The 25622-nt window shown below is 35.2% G+C and overlaps 1 protein-coding gene across 1 annotated transcript; it reads right to left on the minus strand.

Annotated features, from left to right (window-relative positions):
- Window positions 1-18325: 18325 nt before the first annotated feature.
- Window positions 18326-20791, minus strand: LOC108482240 (zinc finger protein ZAT1-like). The gene has a single exon (XM_017785353.2). It carries the CDS (start codon window positions 19856-19858, stop codon window positions 18578-18580), a length of 1281 nt encoding a protein of 426 aa, XP_017640842.1. The 5' UTR covers window positions 19859-20791; the 3' UTR covers window positions 18326-18577.
- Window positions 20792-25622: the final 4831 nt, after the last annotated feature.

Below are 25622 nucleotides of genomic sequence, written 5' to 3' on the forward strand. Positions count from 1 at the left end.
TTTGATCGGAAAAAAAAAAGAGATTGAAGAAAAAAAGTGTAATCTCTCTGAATATTTTTCTTTTAAAAAAAATAGCAAGCAATACAAAAAAAAAATAGATAATAACAAAGCCATCAAAAAAAGGAAGCGCAAACCGGCTTAAGGTTTTTTCTTTTCTTTTTTTTCCTTTTTTATTTTATTATTCGAATCCATCTCTTCTCATTCATGTATTAAAATATATCAAGGTATATATATATAAGAAACATAAAAAAAAAAACACCCTTTTTGAAATTTCCGGCCACCGTGCGCGGTGGCCGGCGGCGGCGGAAGGCGGCGGACGGAGTTGGAGTTTGGTAGGAGGGAGAAGTCCTTGAGAGAGTTTGAGAGAAAGGGGTTAGTTTTTTTTTATGAAATGGGAAAAATGAGTTTTTTTTTAGGAATTTTGACTTATATAGCCCCATCAAAACGACGTCGTTTTGGGTTTAAGCCACTAATGCCAAAACGACGTCGTTTTGGCTCTTAACCCATGGCCGACCCGCGACCCGACCCGCTCCAACTTCAGGATCCGCGTGTTTTCATTGGAGGGGCTATTTGCGCGTTTAGCCCCTCCGCTTTTTATTACTTCGCAATTAAATTATTTTTTATTTTTAATTTGGCACCAAAATTTGTCGCAATTTTCAATTTAATCCTAGCTGATGCTGTGCATTTTATAAAGGGGGTTATTGCACTTTAGGCCCTCTGTTGTTTCACGTGCATTTAAATAGGCCCTTGTCTTTTTTTAATTTTTTAAATTTGCCCCAAAACTTCGTTTTTAATTCAAATTTAGTCTCTTTTTTAATTTAAGTTGATTTTTATATTATCTTTGCTACTTTAATTTTTAATATTAGTTCCAATAATATTATATATATGCTTTTAAATACACTCTTTTATTTTCTTTTATTATAAATATTATTATTTTATTTTCTTTACGTTATTATTATATCGTATCATTTTTTTATCATATCATTATTATTTTTCATGTACACATTATTTATATTATTTTCATGATTATTATTGTGTTTATTTTTACTACTATTATTGTATTTATTATTAGTATTAGTATTATAATTACTATTATCATACTTATATGTATATATATTTATAGTGTAAAGTTATCAATGGTTATTTTAATATTATCATCATCTTAATATTAATATGTACTTATTTTAACATATATATGTATATATATATATATATATGTATGTATATATTTATCAAGTATTATTAATAATTGTTTTGTAACATTATTATTATTATTTCTAATGTGTATGTATTATATATATTTTAATACTATATTATCTATATATTATATTATATATATATAGTTATTATATTTTGTGTATATATTTTTAATATCACATTATTCATATGTTTTTTTATATATTATCCCATGTAAATACTTTCAATACTATATTATGCATATATTTTTGTCTCTATTATATATATACTTTTAATATTCAATACTATTATTATGAATATGTTTTGGTATACATATGTATATATATATATTTTTTTTATTCATATATTAATATCATTATTTTCTACGTTGTATTATTATTATTAATTATTATTATTATTATTGTTATTATTATTATTTTATCATTGTTTGTGTTATTTATTTATTTACGTATATATCATTTACTTAAGTTTTTATTTTACTTTTCATTATATTTGATCTGTGATTATTTCGCGTGTTAGCTAATTTTTGTTATTCTCGTCTCTTATTTTATTTTATATTAATGCATCTATTATGCTCATGTATATTATCCCGTTTTTTATTTTATTTCTATTTACAAATATCACTTTATGATTTCTAATTCTCTAAATCTAATTCAAGTTAAATTAGTGTATTCCAAGCGGTTTATAATTATTCGCTTAAAATTTCTTTAAAACGGAGACGATGTTCGATGTTTAGCAATTGGGAATCGTGCCTATATCGTCTTTGGGTTGCAATTTCTTGTTTGCCCAAAATAATCGGATGTCTCTTTAGAATTTCGTTCATGTTTTCTAAAAACTTTTTAAAAACGAAGGAAATGCTTGACGTTCGGCAATTCGGGGAATCGTGCCCTATCGTGCTGGGTTGCAATTTCTCGTTTGTGCAAAATAATCGAATATCCCTTTGGAATTTCATTCACGTTTTCCAAAGCGAGACAATGTTCAACGTTTGGAAATTCGAAGAACCGTGCCCTACCGTGTTGGGTTTCGGTTCTCTCGTTGGACTAGATAATTGGGCATCCTTTTGCGGTTTTCAACATATAAATTTTTGAAGTCAAAATTCATCATGTTTTCGAGGGCTTAAAGGATCATGTCCTATCGTGCTGGATGTGATGTTATATTCCTCTTAGGCAAGAGAATTTTGATGACTAACTTGAGTTACTCAAATGTTATCAGAAAGGAATCACATTTCAAAAACATTTTTTAAAGCTTAGACATAAAGACAGTATTTAATCGATTTGGTACCAATTTTGGGCGTAGTGAGGGTGCTAATCCTTCCTCATGCGTAACCGACTCCCGAGCCCGTTTTCTAAACTTTTTGTAGACCAAAATTGTTGTTTTAGTAAATCATAAATGTTTTATTAAAATAGCCAAATTTTTAGGTGATCCGATCACACCAAAATAAAAGATCGGTGGCGACTCCATGCATTTGTTTTTCAAAAGTCGATTACCCCTTTTTTTAAAATTTTAAAATTTTTAAAATGAGGAATGGTTTCGATAGCTTGGCGACTCCGCTGGGGATATTTGAGAGTCGAGCCATAAAAATCAATTATTTACTGTCTTTTTGACGAAAACTGAAAATTTACTTTAAAAATTATGTATCTTTTAGTTGCATTTGATTGTATGATTGTTTTAGTACGGGTCTTAAAAAAAAAACACTGCATTTCATTGCATGACCACTGTGGTTACACCTTCTAAGTGGGAGTAAGAAACTACGCTTTCGTGAGGTTTTCACCTCCGCATGGGCTAGCGGATTGCTTCCGGGGTACATCCGTACCTATGATTTCGTGAGATTTTCATCTCCGCGTGGTCATAGCGAAATGTATCCCCCCGAACCGAACTCGATCTATATGAGCCTATAATGGGTGAGGATTGAGGAATCTGCTGGTTCGGGTACTTTATCTCTAGAACTAAACCACATATAGTAAACCTTAGGAACCATCCTTGGATGAAGCCGCGTCTAGCCTTAGTACTTACCCCTATATGCATCATAATTATCGTTTATGTGCTTGCATTCTATCGCTATTATTCGACACTAACCGGTATTTTGTTTGGTTTTGTCTTCTTTGCATAACATTGCATACTAAAGGAGGCGTTAATCCGTATTCAATTACTAAGTTAGAAAATTTGACATGGAGAATGAATTTATTAGTAAAGTCGAGGATAATGCGGTTGTTCGTGCATGGTCAGAGAGGCTGCAATCGGAGAGAGGGGATAGCTTGGCAGAAGGGTATGCATCGGAGTTGCAAGATTTCACTCGCTCAATGTAGTACAGAACGAGCTGCAAGAGTTGAGAGACATTTGGGCTAGTTGGAATAAAGGAATCAATCAATTGTTTTACCAAAACTGTGGTGACGTATCCTACCTGCTAGACATTAGAGTGGATAAGAATTTGTTTCGAGCCTTGGTGCAGTTTTAGAATTCTGCGTACAAGTGTTTCACTTTTAGAGAAGTGGATTTGGTACCTACCATGGAGGAATACACTACTTTGCTCAGGTGTCCCAAAATTCAGGTCCGGAAGACTTATGCTCGGGTTTTTAGTAGTCAGACTTTCGTGAAGAAACTGATGAGCATTTCTGGGATGAGCGAGCCTTGGGTCATTACTCGGATTCAGCAAAAAGGAGATAGCAAATGTATCCCTTGGGAGAATTTGCGAGATTTGATCTTGACACATCCAGATGAAAGAAAGAGGGTTGATATATTTGCCTTAAGCATCTATAGATTAGTGATCTTTCCTAAGGCTTTGAGGCACGTGGACGAGGCAGTCATTGACTTGTTTGATTGCCTTGAAAAGGGAATCACACCGGTACCGGCAATATTGGCAGAAACTTTCAGATCTTTGAGCTCATGTAGGAAGACAAGTAAGGGGCGATTCATTGGATGTGCACAATTATTGATGGTATGGTTCCACGGGCACTTTTGGAAGATAGACAAAGTTTCCTATTGAGTCTTCTTCGAGGGTTATTTCCCACTGAAAGAAGAAGCAGCTATACAGAAGAGAGAGGATATCTCAGAGGAGAAGTGGATGGACATTCTTCAGAACCTTAAGGAAGGGGATATCGAGTGGAGAGCTTATTGGATGGTTCCTGACGAGATCATGTACCGATGTGGTAACTTCGATTGGGTACCATTGTTAGGAATTTGGGGAGCTACCGGGTATACTCCACTGTTAGCCTTGAGGCAATATAATTCGAGGTAGTTTGTACCCACGACCTATGGGCTTGCTTAGAGTGAATTCTCATTTAAAGGTGCTCATTATAAGAAGAGAGTTCGGGAGTTATCGGATGCTTGAAAGTAAACTTGTTGGATGAAGAGGTTAGCCGTCGGTTCCATAGTAACGCCCGAGTATAGCGAGTGGTTTAGGAAGAGGATTAATGATAATATTCCTAGGCCAAGCTTGGAGAATGCTCGACCTATCGGGGAACAATTACAAATCGCCCCATCAGAATTGGAAATTATAAGGCAAGATTTCAAGAAGAAGAGTTCGGAGCTTAGGAAGAAGATCTAACAGTTAGAAGAAGAGAAGATGCATCTAAGGTTAGATGCTGATGTTTAGAGGACAGAGGCTGAGAAATGGAGAAAAGGAAAAACTAAGACCGAAGAAGACCTAAACAGCTTGAAGACAGACTACAAGAAACTGCGCCTATCTATGAGGACTGCGGGTTTAGGTAAAACTTCCGAACAATGGCGCCACGAAATTCGAGAAGAAAAAGCCAATACCGATCGGTGGGAAAGAAAATTTCGAGAAGCTCAGGCACGAAACGAAGTTTTAAAGAAGAGTATGTCGAAGAGCAGAAACGAGCGAGGTGAACTAAGGGCTAGAGTGGCAGAACTCGAGAAGTCTCTGCATCAGTACCGAAACCGCAACACCGCAATAGAGCTGAGGGCAAGCTTGAGCCAGATAGAAGAGATGAAAGGAAGAATAGGAGAGTTAGAGGCATCACTGTAGAACTGTGAGATGCGGATCCAGTTTTTCGAGGCAAACGAGGATCGTTGGAAAGAGCAGCTTCACCATGCGTAAGACCAAGTCAGAAGCAGAGATTACCTTATGGGGGAAGTCATAACCCAAATTCGGGAGGTAGCAGACTACTTACAAACTTTAGCAGTTCAAGCAGACATACTAAGCATGAAGTATGAGTTGGAGTCGGATCGCGGACAAGAGCTGGCCTCGTTGCTTAGAAAAATTAAGACTTTAAGTGTTAGAGCGAAATTTTATTTGTAATTCGACTTTATGTAAAAGATTTTATTTTCGAGTGAAATTTTCTAAGGGCAATTGAATCAAAATTGATGCCTCCTTTACATTTATGCATTTGCATTACATCATATCATTATGCATTAGAGGCCATAAGAGTTTTCTAATTAATTAATTAAAAATTATTTCAGTAACCTGGAAACTAACGAAAACTAACCAACTACGCACTCCTACGGTACAAGAAAAAAAATCAATGGATAAGAGACTCGAGAAATTGGAGCAAATGCAAAAGGACATGCAAGAACAAATGCAGTCTCAGATAGAAGAGCAGCTAGCCAAGATTCAACGAGAGATGAAGGAGCAAATGATGGAGTCCCAGAGAGAAATGATGTCCCAGTTATCCAAATTGCTGTTGAGGGGAATGGATAAAGGAAAGGGCCCCATGGACCAAGTTGAGGAAACGAATGAAGATCTCCAATACCCCCCTGGCTTTACTCCGACGCATGTATCGATGAAGCCCAAGATTAACCTACAAAAACCATCGGTCACAATCATACCCCAGCAAGTTCAGGCTGGAGCTTCAATTCTGATAAACTTTCAAGCCGGCTCAGGCTCTAACTTTGTCAACAACCCGAACTATCCGCCCGTTCCCGACTTGGATGAAACTGCGGAAGAGGAAAATGTGAGGATGGATTCGCAAAAACAATTAGAAGAATGTTGTAGATGGCTCGAGGAAAAATTTAAAGCTATGGAGAGCGCGGATCATCATCAAGGGATTGATGCCAAGGATCTGAGTCTAGTCCCAGATTTAGTCCTCCCCCCTAAATTCAAAATGCCTGAATTCGAGAAATACAATGGAACAAGTTGCCCTGAAGCCCACATCACCATGTTCTGCAGGCGAATGACGGGATATGTTAACAATGACCAGCTACTAATCCACTGCTTTCAAGATAGTCTGGTTGGAGCGGCGTCTAAGTGGTATAATCAACTGAGTCGAGTCAAGATTAACTCATGGAAGAACCTGGCTTAGGCCTTTATGAAGCAATACAATCATGTGACGGACATGACCCCTGACAGAATCACTCTTCAAAATATGGAAAAAAAGTCAAATGAAAGCTTCAGACAGTATGCACAAAGGTGGAGAGAGGTGGCCATACAAGTTCAGCCGCCACTTCTAGAAAAGGAGACGACAATGCTCTTTATCAACACCTTGAAAGCCCCTTTTATCACCCATATGCTAGGAAGCGCCATAAAAAGCTTCTCTGACATAGTAATGACAGGGGAAATAATCGAGAATGCTGTGAGGAGCGGCAAAATAGAGTCAGGAGAGAGTGCCAGAAAGTCAGCCCCAAGGAAAAGTGAAAATGAAGTGAACAACACAAGCACATTCAACAAGGGGCAGTCCAAGTCAATTACCGTGAATCAACCCAAAACGGTGACTACCAATCAACAAAGCTCTGTAAGACAAGAATCCAATTCGAGAAAGAACACAGAAAGGCCACAATTCACCCCTATACCCATGACATATAGGGAGTTGTACCAGAACCTGTTCAACGCTCATGTAGTATCCCCTTTTTACCTAGAGCCACTGCAGCCCCCGTATCCCAAATGGTATGACACAAACGCCCAATGTGAATACCACACGGGAATTACCCGGCACTCAATTGAGAATTGCATTGCGTTCAAGAAAGTAGTTGAAAGACTCATTAAGGTGGGGATTGTGAGATTTGATGACCCAGCCACGCCCAATGTAGCAGGAAACCCACTCCCCAATCATACCGACTAAGGAGTGAATGGGATAAGTGAAGGCTTGAATAAGAAGACCAAATATGAGATGGCAGAAGTCAGGACCCTGTTAAGGTAGGTATGGAAGGAGATGGCCAAGAGAGGATTGACTGTGTTGGACTCGAGGAAAGAATCCAAAGAAGAGAGAAACTACTGTGAGTTTCATGACAAGGTGGGGCATGAAATCCAAGATTGCGTGGAGTTCAGAGCCCTAGTACAAAAAGATGATGAACAATAAAGAAATTGAATTCTATGAAGAGACCGAAAACCCTGTAGAAGGGGATATATGTGCATCGGAGGGAGAATTGACGGCACAAAATCGAACGCCTAACTATCCCGTGGTAATCATTTCGAGACCCAAAAATAATGAAGCCGGAATACAAATGCCACCGAGGGTCATAATCCAAAGACCTGCAGCTTTCCCTTACAAAGACAGCAAAAAAGTCCCATGAAATTATGATTGCAGTGTGATGATGCAGGGAAAGGAGAGCCCGGTTGACGCTTCAAGAAGGGACCAAGGCAAGGGTTTCTATACACGTAGCGGGAGGCGTTACGATACGGCGAATGAAGAGGTGCAGCCCACAAAAGGAAAAGCCCAGGTGGTTGAGGAAATGAAGGGAAAAGCAACCAAACCTATTAATGAGCCAGTTAACGAAGAGGAGGCCAAGGAGTTTTTAAAATTCTTAAAGCATAGAGAATACAGCGTGGTGGAACAGCTACGTAAACAACCAGCCCGTATTTCGGTGTTGGCCTTACTTCTAAGCTCGGAAGTTCATCGTAGCGCGCTAATGAAAGTCTTAAACGAGACATACGTTGCCAATGACATCTCCGTTAACAAGCTGGACCGTTTGGTGAACAACATAAGTGCCGACAATTATATCTTCTTTAATGACGACGAGATACCACCCGGGGGCATGGGGTCGACTAAAGCTTTGCATATCACCACGCGCTGTAAAGGATACACGCTGCCAGGCGTACTGATTGACAATGGGTCGGCTTTGAACGTGCTGCCTTTGACCACGCTAAATAGATTACCTATAGACAGCTCTCACATGAAGGAGTACCAGAATATCGTAAAAGCATTTGATGGCACAGAGAGAAAGGTGATGGGTAGAATCGAGGTACCTCTTCAGATTGGGCCAAACACATATGAGGTAGATTTTCTCGTAGTGGACATTAAGCCCTCATACAATTGCTTATTGAGAAGGCCCTGGATACATTCGGCTGGGGTAGTGCCTTCCTCGTTGCATCAGAAATTGAAGCTAGTATCGGAAGGGAGATTGATAACGATCAAGGCTGAGGAGGATATTATTGAAACTGTGAGCAATAATGCACCCTATTTGGAGACAGATGACGAAGCAATCGAATGCTCATTTCGATCTTTGGAATTTGTTAATGCGATGTTCATCGCCGAGGGAAGTAAAATTCTGGTGCCAAAATTGTCCAAAGCCACGAGGATGAACCTCCAGCTGACGATCGGAAGAGGGGCCCTACCCGGAAAGGGACTTGGGAGACATCTGCAAGGAAGGGTTAAAACGTCAATGCCGAAAGACAAGAGAGACCGCTTCGGTTTAGGATTTAAGCCGGATGCAAAACAAAAGAGAAGGGAGCTGGAAAAGAAGCAAGAAAGAAGAAGAGCTCGATTAACGGGGAAGGAAATCAAGTGGGAACCAATGACATTCCCCTATATATTGAAAACATTTGTGTCTGGGGGAATTATTCATCCCGAGAGAGACACACCAATGACGGGTGCTATAGAAGAAAGGCTGGAAAGCTTGGACATCAACGTCATATGCGAAGAGGAGACCGGAAGAGAGAATTTGTCGGGCATTTGCCTCTGCAAGCCTGGAAGTGTTCTGGACAACTGGACTGTGGAAGAGATTCCTGTAGCTTTTAGAACGGATTCAGAGTAATGTCCAAAACACAATTATTGCTCTAGGCCTAGGAGTAATAAGAATCTTTTATGAAATGGGCCGATGTTTAAAAACGACATTTCAATAAAATGCACGGTTATTATCATTTTTGAGCAAATGTTATCTCGTCCTTTTAATTCTATTCATAACCATACAAATGATTACTTTCGAATTCTTTTATTCTTGAAACATTCTTCTAAATATTCTTTCATTCGTCATTCATAATCATATCACGTAAATAAATGTCTTGAATTCTTTTGATTCTTTGTATCTGCCTTCGTCCTCAAAACAGGTCCCCAGATATTAATGATACGAATGACACTGCTAGCGACTCAGAATTTCTTTTTGAGCAAGATGTGTGTATGGATGATTATCAGGATTTTGAAGATGACCAAGGCTGTAACCTATCTCATGATTTGTTGAAGATGGTAGAACAAGACGAGAAACAAATCCTACCTCACAAAGAATCAGTCGAAATTGTGAGTTTAGGAGAAGGACAAGAGGTGAAGATCGGAACATGTATCACCGCGGAGATGAAGCGAGACCTCATTAAATTACTTTAAGAATTCAAAGATGTCTTCGCATGGTCATACCAAGATATGCCCGGGTTGGACACTGACATCGTGGTGCACCGACTCCCCATAAAAGAAGAGTGTAAGCCTGTTCAGCAAAAACTCCGAAGAACGAGGCCTGACGTCTTGCTAAAAATAAAGGAAGAAGTTCGAAAGCAGTTTGATGCTGGATTCTTGAAGGTGGTAAAATACTCAGATTGGGTAGCCAACATCGTCCCTGTCCCTAAGAAAGATGGAAAAGTGCGAATGTGTGTGGACTACAGAGATTTGAATAAAGCCAGCCTAAAAGACAATTTCCCACTACCTCATATCGACACCCTAGTGGACAACACGGCGGGACACTCACTGTTTTCATTCATTGACGGTTTTTCAAGATATAACCAGATTAAGATGCATCCTGAAGATATGGAGAAAACCACATTTGTAACTATGTGGGGCACGTTTTGCTACAAGGTGATGCCGTTTGGACTGAAGAATGCAGGGGCAACTTATCAAAGAGCCATGGTAACCCTTTTTCATGACATGATGCATAAAGAAATCGAGGTCTATGTTGATGACATGATAGCTAAGTCTCGAACAGAGAAGGAGCACATCCAAGTCTTGGGGAAATTGTTCTTGAGGTTGAGGAAGTTTCAGCTAAAACTCAACCCCGCCAAATGTACCTTTGGAGTCAAGTCTAGAAAGTTACTCGGATTTGTGGTTAGTGAGAAAGGGATTGAGATTGATCCAGACAAAGTTAAAGCCATACAAGAGCTATCCCCGCCGCGCACTCAGAAAGAAGTTCGAGGCTTTCTAGGAAGATTAAATTACATTACTCGGTTCATTTCACAACTGACCGAGAAATGTGACCCTGTCTTTCGCCTCCTCAAGAAATATAACCCAGGTGAATGGAATGAAGAATGCCAAAGGGCTTTTGACAATGTCAAACAGTATTTATCCAACGCCCCGGTGCTAATGCCACCTAACCCCGATAAGCCGTTGATACTATATTTGGCAGTATTCGAGAACTCTATGGGATGCGTATTGGGTCAGCATGACGAGTCGGGGAGGAAAGAAAAAGCTATTTACTATCTCAGTAAAAAGTTCACGGAATGTGAGGTAAGGTACCCACCGATAGAGAAGCTGTGTTGTGCCCTAATTTGGACAACCCGAAGACTGAGGCAGTATATGTTATATCACACCACTTGGCTTATCTCAAAATTGGACCCTTTAAAGTACATGATGGAGTCAACAGCTTTGAATGGAAGGATGGCCCGATGGCAGATTCTACTTTCTGAATTCGACATAGTCTATGTGAACCAGAAAGCAGTAAAAGGAAGTGCAATAGCAGATTTTCTAGCCAGTAGAGCCTTGGAAGACTACAAGCCTTTGAACTTTGACTTCCCAAATGAAGACCTAATGTGTGTTGCTACTATTGAAGAAGGTGCCCTGGAAGAACTTCCTTAGAAATTGAACTTTGATGGGGCGTCAAATGTTGTAGGCAATGGAATCGGGGCCGTCTTGGTATCCCCAAATGGAGATCATTATCCATTCACTAGTAAATTGAATTTTGATTGTACGAATAACATGGCGGAATACGATGCGTGTATCATAGGAGTTCGTGCAGCTATAGAATGCAAGATTAAAATGCTAGAGGTGTATGGAGATTCTGCGCTAGTGATTTATCAACTCAATGGAGAATGGGAGACCAGAGACCTCAAGTAAATCGATTATCGGAAGCTGGTCCTGGAATTGGTTAAAGAGTTTGATGACATTACCTTCCACTACCTTCCACGAGACGAAAATCAGATGGCTGATGCTTTGGCTACCTTAGCCTCCATGATCAGGGTGAACAAACAAGAAGATTTCAAACCCATCCAGATGAACATTTATGAAACTCCGGCCCACTGTTATAATATTGAAGAAGATGAAGAGAGAGATGATCACCCTTGGTATCACGATATATTGCAATACATGAAGAATCGTGAATACCCGGACCAGGCAAGCGAGAATGACAAAAGAACGCTAAGAAGATTGGCCATCGACTATGTCTTAGATGGAGATATCCTATACAAAAGAAGAAAGGATCAAGTGCTACTAAGATGTGTAGATCTTTGTAGAGGCTAAGAAAATCTTGGAAGAAGTCCATGAAGGCGTCATCGGACACATGCTAATGGCTTTACAATGGCTGAGCAAATTATGAGATTCGGGTACTATTGGTCCACCATGGAAGGAGACTGTGTCAATTACGCTAAGAGATGTCATAAGTGTCAAATCTACGGAGACAAAATTCATGTGCCTCTTTCACCGCTGCATGTCATGGTTTCTCCATGGCCATTCTCTATGTGGGGCATGATGTGATTGGACCAATATCGCCGAAAGCTTCCAATGGGCATCGGTTCATCTTCGCGGTTATCGACTACTTCACCAAATGGGTAGAAGCCGCTTCGTATGCTAGTGTGACCAAGTCGGCAGTGAGCAAGTTTCTAAAAAAGGAGATTATATGTCGATATGGAATGCCAGAGAGGATTATATCTGACGATGCATTAAACTTGAACAATAGTACGATAGCGGAAGTCTGCAGTCAATTCAAGATCAGACATCACAACTCGTCACCATATCGCCCAAAGATGAATGGGGCAGTGGAAGCGGCCAATAAAAACATTAAGAAAATTGTGGGGAAGATGACCGAAACCTACAGAGACTGGCATGAGAAGTTACCATTTGCCCTCTTTACTTATCGAACGTCAGTCAGAACTTCAACTGGGGCAACCCCTTTCTCTTTGGTCTACGGAATGGAAGCGGTGTTCCCAATCGAAGTCGAGATCCCGTCTCTTCGAGTGTTGTCAGAGTTAAAGTTAGAAGAAGCTGAATGGATCCAGTCTCGATATGATCAATTGAACCTAATTGAGGAAAAGAGGTTAAGAGCTATCTGTCATGGTCAGATGTACCAAAAGCAAATGATGCGGGCTTATGACAAAAAGGTTCGCCCTAGAGAATTCCACGAGGGAGACCTGGTTTTGAAAAAGATCCTTCCCATACAGAAGGACTTTCGAGGGAAATGGATGCCTAATTGGGAAGGGCCTTACGTGGTGAAGAAAGCTTTCTCTGGAGGAGCATTGATTCTAACCGAGATGGACGGTAGAAACTTGCCCAATCCTGTAAACTAGGATTCGGTCAAGAAGTATTTCACCTGAAGAAAGGGTGGCCAGAGTGAAAACCCGCAAAGGGCGCTCTGAATTTGCAAAAAAAAAAAAAAAAGGTGAAAACCCACAAAGGGCACTTTGGAACCAAAAGGGCCTTTGAGTTGAAAACCCGAAAACGGGCAGCTCAAATTTTGAATATGGGGCATATGACAGTCTTGTCCTCCTGAAATTAGCAAGATAGAAGAATGTTACACCTTGGAGCATCAACAAAAGACGCGGGATCTTCTGAACACACATTTGGTTCGAATGGGCCTTTGAGAAACTAGAATAGTGAAGCTTGTGCTGCGATATCTGGGGTACCTTTTCCTCATTTTATTTTGAGCCTTACCAGATTTGTTGTCCTGTTTAATGTATTCACTTCAAGTTTTGCTCAATAAAATTCCATATTGTTTATTATGATAATCTCTTTCGAGCATTTTTTTGAAATCACGATTTTTGGACTTATAACATTCACATAAAAGAGGTTACGCATATTACTCTGGAAAGTTTCTAAACAGTACAAGGACCTGAAGCAGGGCCACTAGGCAGAATTAACCAGACTCAAAAGCGAGAAACATTGGAGAAATAATAGTCCAAGTTGTGACTATTTCTTTGAATCTTCTATCAAAGATAACGACTAAGCAAGAAGACACGATAGTGCATTGATGAGAATCCGGATGAACTATTAGCAACGATACCTTAAACATTTAAAAAGAAACCACTCTCATGATATTTATACATTCGTAATCATTCATTTAGTTAGGAGCATTTGGCTCATTCGAGTCATGGTATCCTAATCATTAGGCGTGAACTCATATGCATTATACAGGTTAAGTCCTTCAAGGGACAATGAAGATCGATGTGCCTTTATCCCCTAAACAGTAGGGTAACATGCTAAAGCATAGTAGATCTAACCTTCCTTGAAACAGATAACAGATTTGGCGTCTCTGTAGCTGCGGAGAGCAGATCGAAGATGATTTGGCATCTCTGTAACGGCGGAGAGCAGATCGAAGATGATTTGGCATCTCTATAGCGGTAGAGAGCAGATCGAAGATAACAGATTTGGCGTCTCTGTAGCGGCGGAGAACAGATCGAAGATAACAGATTTGGCATCTCTGTAGCGGCGGAGAGCAGATCGAAGATAACAAGATTTGGCGTCTCTGTATCGGCGGAGAGCAGATCGAAGATGATTTGGCATCTCTGTAGCGGCGGAGAGCAGATCGAAAATAACAGATTTGGCGTCTCTGTAGCGGCGGAGAACAGATCGAAGATAACAGATTTGGCATTTCTGTAGCGGCGGAGAGCAAATCGAAGATAACAGATTTGGAGTCTCCGTAGCGGTGGAGAGCAGATCGAAGATAACAGATTTGGCGTCTCTGTAGCGGCAGAGAGCAGATCGAAAATAACAGATCGGTGTTCTTGAGTTTTCAAGAAGCAAGTTGAAGATAGCAAATTTGACACTCCTGAAGACATCAGAATACCTTTAGGGAAGATGAGGAGCAAGATTTTGAGATTTAACCAGACCGGGCAAATTTGGTCCTTTTTATAGTCTTTGTTCCATTCTCGTTACACGACAATGAGCAAAGAGGGGCAGCTGTAAGGCCCAAATTTTGCCCGGGGCCCAATAAACCAAATAAATAAATGCAATACCCAATTACAGCCTAACTATTAAAACCCTAAAAGCCCAATTAGCCCACAACCTTAACTAATTTTCAATAAAAAAAAAAGAAAAAAAACCCTAGCCACCTCCACTTGTTCCACTTACACATGCAAAAGCGAAAAGAAGAAAAAACAAAAAAAAAGGGGCAGGAAAGAAGCAAGAAAACAAGGAAATAGATAATAGCAAATCCATGGTATTTCGGCTGAAAAACCTGAAATCCTGAATTTTTTTGGGTACAAAAACAAGAATATTGTAAAAGGAGGGGGATTCTTTTTTGATCGGAAAAAAAAAAGATTGAAGAAAAAAAGTGTAATCTCTCTGAAGATTTTTCTTTTAAAAAAAAAATAGCAAGCAATACAAAAAAAAAAAGAGATAATAACAAAGCCATCAAAAAAAGGAAGTGCAAACCGACTTAAGGTTTTTTCTTTTCTTTTTTTCTTTTTTTATTTTATTATTCGAATCCATCTCTTCTCATTCATGTATTAAAATATATCAAGGTATATATATAAGAAACATAAAAAAAAACACCCTTTTTAAAATTTTCGGCCACTGTGCGCGGTGGCCGGCGGCGGTGGATGGCGGCGGACGGAGCCGGAGTTTGGTCGGAGGGAGAAGGCCTTGAGAGAGTTTGAGAGAAAGGGGTTAGTTTTTTTTAATGAAATGGGAAAAATGAGCTTTTTTTTGAGGAATTTTGACTTATATAGCCCCATCAAAACGACGTCGTTTTGGGTTTAAGCCACTAATGCCAAAACGACGTCGTTTTGGCTCTTAACCCATGGCCGACCCGCGACCCGACCCGCTCCAACTTCAGGATCCGCGTGTTTTCATTGGAGGGGCTATTTGCGCGTTTAGCCCCTCCGCTTTTTATTACTTCGCAATTAAATTATTTTTTATTTTTAATTTGGCACCAAAATTTGTCGCAATTTTCAATTTAATCCTAGCTGATGCTGTGCATTTTATAAAGGAGGTTATTGCACTTTAGGCCCTCTGTTGTTTCACGCGCATTTAAATAGGCCCTTGTCTTTTTTTTATTTTTAAATTTGCCCCAAAACTTCGTTTTTAATTCGAATTTAGTCTCTTTTTTAATTTAAGTTGATTTTTATATTATCTTTGCTACTTTAATTTTTAGTATTAGTTCCAATAATATTATATATATGCTTTTAAATACACTCTTTTATTTTCTTTTATTATAAATATTATTATTTTATTTTTTACGTTATTATTATATCGTATCGTTTTTTTATCATATCATTATTATTTTCATGTACACATTATTTATATTATTTTCATGATTATTATTGTGTTTATTTTTACTACTATTATTGTATTTATTATTAGTATTAGTATTATAATTACTATTATCATACTTATATGTATATATATTTATAGTGTAAAGTTATCAATGGTTATTTTAATATTATCATCATCTTAATATTAATATGTACTTATTTTAACATATATATGTATATATATATATATATATGTATGTATATGTATATATTTATGAAGTATTATTAATAATTGTTTTGTAACATTATTATTATTATTTCTAATGTGTATGTATTATATATATTTTAATACTATATAATGTATATATTATATTATATATATAGTTATTATATTTTTATGTATATATTTTAATATCACATTATTCATATGTTTTTTTCTATATTATCCCATGTAAATACTTTCAATACTATATTATGCACATATTTTTGTCTCTATTATATATATACTTTTAATATTCAATACTATTATTATGAATATGTTTTTGGTATACGTATGTGTATATATATATATATTTTTTTTATTCATATGTTATTATCATTATTTTCTACGTTGTATTATTATTATTAATTATTATTATTATTATTGTTATTATTTTTATTTTTATCATTGTTTGTGTTATTTATTTATTTACGTATATATCACTTACTTAAGTTTTTATTTTACTTTTCATTATATTTGATCTGTGATTATTTCGCGTGTTAGCTAATTTTTGTTATTCTCGTCTCATATTTTATTTTATATTAATGCATCTATTATGCTCATGTATATTATCCCGTTTTTTTATTTTATTTCGATTTACAAATATCACTTTATGATTTCTAATTCTCTAAATCTAATTCAAGTTAAATTAGTGTATTCCAAGCTGGTTTATAATTATTCGTTTAAAAATTCTTTAAAATGGAGACGATGTTCGATGTTTAGCAATTTGGGGAATCGTGCCCTATCGTGCTGGGTTGCAATTTCTTGTTTGCCCAAAATATTCGGATGTCTCTTTAGAATTTCGTTCATGTTTTCTAAAAACTTTTTAAATACGAAGGAAATGTTCGACGTTCGGCAATTCGGGGAATCGTGCCCTATCGTGCTGGGTTGCAATTTCTCGTTTGTGCAAAATAATCTAATATCCCTTTGGAATTTCATTCACGTTTTCCAAAGCGAGACAATGTTCAACGTTTAGAAATTCAAAGAACCGTGCCCTACCGTGTTGGGTTTCGATTCTCTCGTTGGACTAGATAATTGGGCACCCTTTTGCGGTTTTCAACATATAAATTTTTGAAGTCAAAATTCATCATGTTTTCGAGGGCTTAAATGATCATGTCTTATCGTGCTGGATGTGATGTTATATTCCTCTTAGGCAAGAGAATTTTGAGACTAACTTGAGTTACTCAAATGTTATCAGAAAGGAATCACATTTCAAAAACATTTTTTAAAGCTTGGACATAAAGACAGTATTTAATCGATTTGGTACCAATTTGGGGCGTAGTGCGGGTGCTAATCCTTCCTCATGCGTAACCGACTCCCGAGCCCGTTTTCTAAAATTATTGTAGACCAAAATTGTTATTTTAGTAAATCATAAATATTTTATTAAAATAGCCAAATTTTTAAGTGATCCGATCACACCAAAATAAAAGATCGGTGGCGACTCCATGCATTTGTTTTTCAAAAGTCGATTACTCCTTTTTTTTAAATTTTAAAATTTTTAAAATGAGGAATGGTTTCGACAGGCAATACAAAAAAGAAAGGAGTATTCACCAACAGTTTGGAAGTCATTGATAAAAAAATATTCATCCTATTCTCAATATATAGTATAGTCTGATGGTTTTTTATATACAACTGTCTTTAATCTCTTCCTAAGGTTTAATCCAGAGTCTGTGTGGTAATTTAATGTATGGTATATAAATTGAAATAAATAATACTAATATCTTCAACTGACATTGTGAATTGTGACCCTGTACTGCTTTTCTTTTTTCTTGCAGAACTAGCAAATGACCTACTTCAGCTAGTTGAAGATGTGGTCCAATCTCTCCCTCTCTCTTTCTTTCTTTTCCCTTCTTTTTTTTTTTTTACAATTTTTAAAAAAAAAGTTTGATATTTTATGTTGGTAGGGATGATTTTTATAAAATAACCGAATTACAATTATAAAAGAAAAGATTAGATGAAAAAGGGTTTAGTGTAAGCAAAACAATATTTGGAGTAAAAAAAAAAAATATATATATATATATATATATATATATAAAAGTAATAGCAATAGCAATAGTGTAATGACTACTAAGTATGTGAGAGATGCGTTGTCATGCTTTATGGTAGGTGACTAAACAACCACCTTTCATCTCACATGAACACTATCAATCTTTTTTATGTTATAATACTAAACACAAGACGATTATCTACTGGTATTTTTGTATAATGTTGCGGGTTAAGTTAGCACACAAATTGAAGCTTCAGCGCATCACTCATTTCACCTTTGATGCCAAGTAAAAATAATTGCTTTTCCAAATATGAGAAGAAGAAGCATGAAATATTCAATTGCAGTATACATTGTCATAACTGATCAATCAACTACAAATTTCCAACCAACAAGTTAATTGGACCAAATAAAACAACTTGTAAAAGATTGAACATCAATGGCTACTTCAAACAAAACAACTAATAAGCAGCATTACCTTGAATCCGTAAAGAATGAATGAAATAATATGAAGATTTCTTTTTCTCTTTCTACTGTACAGTGTACATTCCTTGAAAGCTTTTATTCCGGAACAACAATGGCGGACTCAGTTTGAAATCAACCCCAGTAATGGTTCGTGTTTGTGGGTGGTTCCGACCCACCATGGTTCGAACCCCATATGAACACTGCTTGTCCCTTCTTCAACAGGAGCTGGCAGGTTAAGATCAAGGAAATCACGAATTTCAGGGATTGGGTTTTGGGTTTCAATGGTTTGGCTTCTGTTTTCTTTCGCTTCAGCGACTAAATGAGATCTTTTGTGACCACCTAGAGCTTGTCCTGATGGGAAAACCTTGAGACAAATGGGACATTCATGGCCTTTGTTCTTCTTAACAACCCCATTGCTGTCTGAAACAAAGTTAGCAGTGTCGGTGGCGGATGTCGGGTTTGGTTCCGGGGAGGTTTCAGTTTCAGTGCTGGTTTCACTGTTGTCGGAAGCAGAGCAGCCTTTGGTTCTTTTATGACTAGCTCGATGGCCACCAAGAGCTTGGTATGAATGAAAAATCTTCTTACAAGTTGTGCATTCGAATTTGCTTCTTTTGTGAGGATCTTTGCAGAATTCAGATTCAACAACATCAGATGTTTGATCATATGTTTGAATCACTAAGTTCTTGTTTTTTCTCTCAGACTTCATTACTGCAGATTCCAAGTTCTTCAGCTTTGGTTTCTTAATCTGAATTTTAGCTTCCGAAAACATAGAATTGTCTGAATTCAGACCAACCCAATGTCTGACATCTCTAGAAAGCATCATCAAACTTAAAGCAACCTCTTCTTGTTGTTCTTGCTCAATTTCAGACATGACAGAATTTCGAGTTCCTATGTACCTTGTTCTTCTTTTGGATCTCCTTTTTTTACTGGGGACACCAGTTTCATTGTCGGATTGGCTATCAACAACCGGCTTTTGCTCACCATGACTCCAAGAATCTTGCTCTTCCAAGCTGTTAACGGGACTTTTTTCTTTGTCTGAATGACACTTCATGTGACCAAACAAAGCCTTCCATGATTGGAAACCTTTGCCACACTCTTTGCAGACCTTGTCATGAACTGAACTGTCTTCACTTAAATCTGTCAGTCTCCATGTCTTCTTGGGGTTCTCTCTCAGGATATATCCACCATCAACACCAGTTTCATCAGTGTTTGAATCATGGCCGACATTGTTGAGAGTCACAAGCTTTTTCTTACACAGCTTCTCATCTGTTTCAACTGAGTTGTTGTTGTTGATGATGATGTTGTTCATATGAGACCTCATATGACCACCCAAAGATCTACCACAAGGGAAACTCTTGCTGCAGAACTTGCATACATGCTTGAATTCTTGTTCTTCTTCCATTGAAAAAAAAACACCTCAACAATTCCCAGTTCAAAGATCAATAAACCAAACCGAACTTAAAATTTGGTCAAAGAATTGGAAAGGATGATCGAATAGTTGATCTGATGAAACATAGAAAAGAAAGCCAAATGGCAATGAAACAGAACACTGTAAAGACAAAAATAGTAACAACTCAGATCAGAAAAGTAAGGGGGTTTTTTGGGGCTACACTTTAGAAACAGATCTGGTAACTGAACCAAAGAAGCTTAACTGAAATAACAATAAATATGGCTTGTTGGGGGTAGTTTGAGAACTTGAAATATGAAGAAAAGGATCAAAAAGTTCGAAGAAGTGGGGGACTCTGTTTGCTATTGTTTTTAGCTTTGTTGCTAATAATGGCGATGAACAAAGCCAAATACAAAAAATAAAGTTTAAAGAAAAAAAAATAGAGAGAGAAAGTGTTCCCTTCTCTCTCTCTTCAGTTTTTTTTTTTTTTTTTCTTTCACTTTCTCTACAAAACTTGGATTATATTTGGAGGAGAAATCCATGCATGGAAGCAAAGATTCAAAAAATAAAATAAAAATAAAAATAAAAAATAAAAAGTTAAAGGAAGTAAAGAGAGAGGAAAGATAGCAGCACATGCACTCAAACTGAGAATCCTACGCCATCCCCTATAAAAAAAAAATAAAGACTATATGAATACATGAATTAGTTTCATATCCAATGGCTGTGATTTATTGAGTGGTTGAGCATCCCAAAGGTGTAGGAGGAAGTGAGCTACTATAAAACTAACTGCCCTTCCCTAACTATTCTTTCCTTTGTCTTGCTATTAAGGAATAGCCAGCTCCCCACTGTCCCCACTCTTCTAAGTGAAAGCTTCCACTCTTTTATTCTTTCTTCTTTTTAAAAAATAAATAAATAAATGTATATGCTATTCAGTCGATGTAAGCAAGGGAAAGGGTATGCTTATTTGGTACTACAAATAGGGGGAATGGTAATTTTGGTAAGTTGAGATCATGTCAATTGGAGTGATTTGATTGGATGGTAGGACATGGGGGGCAATGCTGTACTTTTGAGATCGAGAAGCTCTCTTCTTACAAATGAACTGTACTTTCATCTCCTGCAGATTGCACCTGCTTTACTTTACATTCCATTCCATTCCTATTCTTTTCATAATATTTTATATTTTTATGGAAAAAGGTTTTTTAACATTTCAAGCAAAATTACAGGATTAATTACTTAATTTCTTTATCGAAAACTTTTGCATTATGGGATACAATCATTAAAACCGATTTCATTTTCGTCAATTAACATTAATTAATATTATTTTATACTTATTTTAATTGTTCCGTGATAAACCTCAATTTAAAAAGATGTAGCTGAAAAAAGAAAAGAAAAAAAACTGGACAGCTTGTTTGGAAAGAAAGAAAATTATTTTGGCTTGATTAGGTAATTTCCTTGAAATGTAGTCTACAACTTGAACCTATAGAGTTGTAAACTGCAAGGCCGATTTTTTTCTTTATTTTTTTTTTAAAAAAAATATTATCTTACTGTAGAAAGTGAATGCGAAATTATCGCATTTAAGCATTATTGTCTACTCTTATGAAACACTTCCCTACAATAAATCATATATTAGAAGAAAAGCTGTGTGCGATTTTTCTTTTATTAAAAAAAGGGAATTGAGATGTTAGCTCATGTTATCTACACTATTACATTGTCAGGAACTGTCGAATAGTGATGATAATGGCTGCCGGCCTTTTGTTCATCAAAATTAATAAGCTAAGGCAGCCAGCCGGCTTTCATCTTTGCATTGAAACACCAACGTGAATGTCTTATATATTAGTTGATAATCCCCATAAAATCCCTTCTTTTGTGCCCTCTTTGCCGGCATCTTACTACAATGTTTAGCTGTTAATTTTCTTCTTCTTTGTTTTTTTGTTTACTGATAGGTGAAGAGGTGTCAAATACTAAGTGATCAAGGCAAAAACTGTATTATATTATATAGTATCATGTGCTTGCACATCATGAATGCCTATGATGCCCACCGAGCATTTAAGCACTATGTTGTTTCACCCAATTACTTTTTTTTTTTTTTATGTATATGAATTAATCAGGCATGTGTTTCATGTATAATTGAAATTAGTTTTTTTTTTTTTTGCTGTTGAATAATAATAATTTACTATATAAAATCTAGATGAATAAGGTTGAAGTGATAAATCATCATCATCATCATCATCATCATCACATAAATATATACAGTGGGTGACTGGGTGTGGTAAATGGGTAGTGGCTATTTGGTTGCAGAAACTTGACTTGAGAGTGAAGAGTGTTGGGCTGCTATATAATATATAGCTTTGGTCCTTCAGTTTAAAGTCATATGATATGCTCAATTTGACAAGTAGACAACTTACTATTAAAGATATATATATATATCCTCTCTCTCCTCTTAATTCTGCCCTACTACCTTTTACATACATACATACATACATACATACATACATACATGAGTATGTGATCATAAGACTCGTGCATGATCTGAAACAGGTAGAAGAGATTCATCAAGCATAAAGACAAAGAGGGCATCTTATGTTAGCAATTTTGGAAGAAATATCATATTGAAAATTTTGAGTTTCTAAAAAAAATAAAAAGTAGGTCATTTTCTTAATAGATTGTTAATTAGAATTTCAAGTTTAAAAAATCCGCCCTTCATCTATATATATAATAATTATAATAAAATACTATTATTAATAGCAATCATTAATAGTTAATAAGAATGCAAAAACATAATATAAACTATAAACAAATTACTACAAATTAATGTATAATGTAATGTTTGTAGAATAATTTAGAAAAAAAAAATGAAAGATAAACTAATAGTAAGTGCACCACTGGAATAATTCAAAAACAAATCAGAAATGCATCGACTTGATCAAATCGTTGAAATTTGCATCCTAGCATCGCTATCATCACATTAACTTGATAATAAACACTAATCAACCCAGAAACAACTATCAAAAGCCCTCAATAGACCTACCGCATCAGTAATGCAAAAAATGTCAAATCTCAGATGGTCTATCCTCCTCCTCATCATTTTAGATTTATCACTATCACTATAATCTATCATAATAAGGCCATTCGAGAACGATTTCTAATAGATCTAACAGTATCCTTACAATGGCAAATCTCATATGTATTCGCCAAAATATGACTAGAAACTAAAAATTTAAAATAAAATCACATTTGCTTTCAAAGAAAATAAAGTGGACAAAACAAAAACAATGAAAAATATGGACAAAATAAAACCACGAAACTGTGGACAAAACAATAATAATGTGGATTGAAATTAAAAATAAAATAAAAACAACAAAAATTGATTTTGAAAACGCAGCGACCAACCTCAAAGTCAGTGCCGCCACTGCCAAACCAAAGATTTAGTTTGAAAAAATTGAGCAACTAGTGTTTTTCTATAAATAAATAAATAAAAGAATAATGATTTAGATAGCACATAGTAATTAAATGAGAATGTAATTATTAGTAATTACACTCTCTTGTAATTGCAAGAAATTGCAATTTCCTAGACGTGTTTACCTGACAGAGTGTAATTATATCGTAATTCCTCGTGTCATATTTGATAGTACAAAATGTAATTACATAATTACATAATTTACATTTTAAAATATTAACTACTACAAAAATTTATTAGTATGATAAAATAATTTCAAAACAAGTAACAAAAATTAAAATCAAATATATCATATGCATTGTGTTAGTCTAAAAAGTAGTGATAATATGATTACTAAAAATAACAAGAAAAATAAACATCATATGCAATTTTATTTAATTTTACTATTCAACATATGCTCATTATCATCATATGTTAGTCATTGACCAAGTTCAAGTTGCATCTTTAATATTATCAAGATCTCTTTCTTCCATTTATTCTTTGAAGTATGGATCATCTCGATTCCACCTATAATTGAAATTATAAAATATGCAACATACTAGTACAATCTAACTTGGGTTTTTTTTATACTAAAGTGTTGTCATTAATATGAGAAATATTTTTTTAAAACAATAAATGTCTTTTCAACCACATTTCGAAGCTTTGTATATTTGAAATTAAAGAGTTCGCAAGTTGCTTATTGTACTTGTTTCTAGCACTATTCTCTTAAATGGTAAAATATTTTCTATTTGCATAATCAGCATTGACCTTACAATATTTGGATCCACAATCCAAAAACTTAAATTATAAAAACTTATATAAATTTAATTTAAAAAAGACTTATGCTAGGTTATATCTCTTTCTATAATACGTAAATTAAGTAAAAATAATATAATATTTATAATAATATTTATAATATATATAACCTTTATAAAAAGAAAAGTTGTATAAATTTTTCAAAACTCTCGTAATGCTTCGTATAAATAATATGTTTTTTTATAATTTTAGAAAATTATTTTTTATAAATAAGTTATGATAAAAAAAGTTATAATATTTTTATGAATAAATATATTATTTTATAATATATAGCATAAACACGTAAATAAATTATGTTCATACTTATTAGTCATAATTTTTATAAATAAATATATTATAACATTTTTATAACATGTAAAATTATTTCTTATAATAAACTTATTGACCATAATTTTAGAAATTTTTAGAATTTAAATAATATATTTTTGTTATAACTTTATAAAATACACATATTTTTTATAATATAATTTCTTAGAATTTATAATATAAGAACATTTTGGTAATAATCATCCCAAATACTCATACATGTTAATACTTATAATATAATTTCTATAACTTATATAAAATAATTTTTAAAATTAGGTTTTAGGTGTAATTACTGCGTAATTACTCCAATTCTCACCATCACCTAAGAATTGGAAAGTGTAATTGAGGTACTCCAATTAGACCCAATTCAATGGGACCTGCCAATTATAATGGTTACTCAAACACGTCATCTTTGTATAACTACAAGTAATTACACCCAAATCCAATTTTTAAGTGATTCCAAACATTACCTAATTTTTTTTTCATCTTATATATTTTAAATAGTTTTATTTACGCTTTGTTTAATTCTCTAATTATGTTGATGTTATTTTACTCGTGATACCGAAATGAATTAGAGATATTTTTCATAATTTTTTAAATAATTATTTTATCATTAAATCAAAATTTATTTTAATAAATTAGAGATATTTAATATTTGAATAGTTAAATGTTGTAATTAAATATATATAAACATTTGTAATTAAATTTACAATAAAAATATTTTTATTAATTAAATAAAATTAAAATTGATTAATTCAACTTGAATTAATTACGGAGTTCTAAATAGTGGATATTTAATGTGAAAAAATTGTTGATGTTTACATCTTATTAAATTTGTATAAAACGGGTGAAAAAAATCAACAAAATCGAATTCAACTCAAATATTTGAATGGTTTATAAAATATAAGTTTAAAATCGAATTCAACAAAATCAATTCAAATCAAATTGAATTTTATTTTTATTTAATATATAATTATTTTAATTTTTAATATAAAATAAATATTTTATATTTAAAATAGTGAAAATAATTTAAAAGTTCTTGAAAATTTATCTTTTAGAAATATTTATGAAAAAAACCTTGAAATTTTGTCAAGTAATACTCAAAAGTCATAAAACAAAGTCCGTTTTATCAAAAGAATCTAAACAAATCAAAACAATAAATTAATATAAAAAATCGGAACCGAATCGAGCTAAACCGAATTATGATAAACAGTTCAAAAA

Source organism: Gossypium arboreum, chromosome 1 (genome assembly GCF_025698485.1).
Source record: "Gossypium arboreum isolate Shixiya-1 chromosome 1, ASM2569848v2, whole genome shotgun sequence".
Taxonomy (NCBI): Eukaryota; Viridiplantae; Streptophyta; class Magnoliopsida; order Malvales; family Malvaceae; genus Gossypium; species Gossypium arboreum.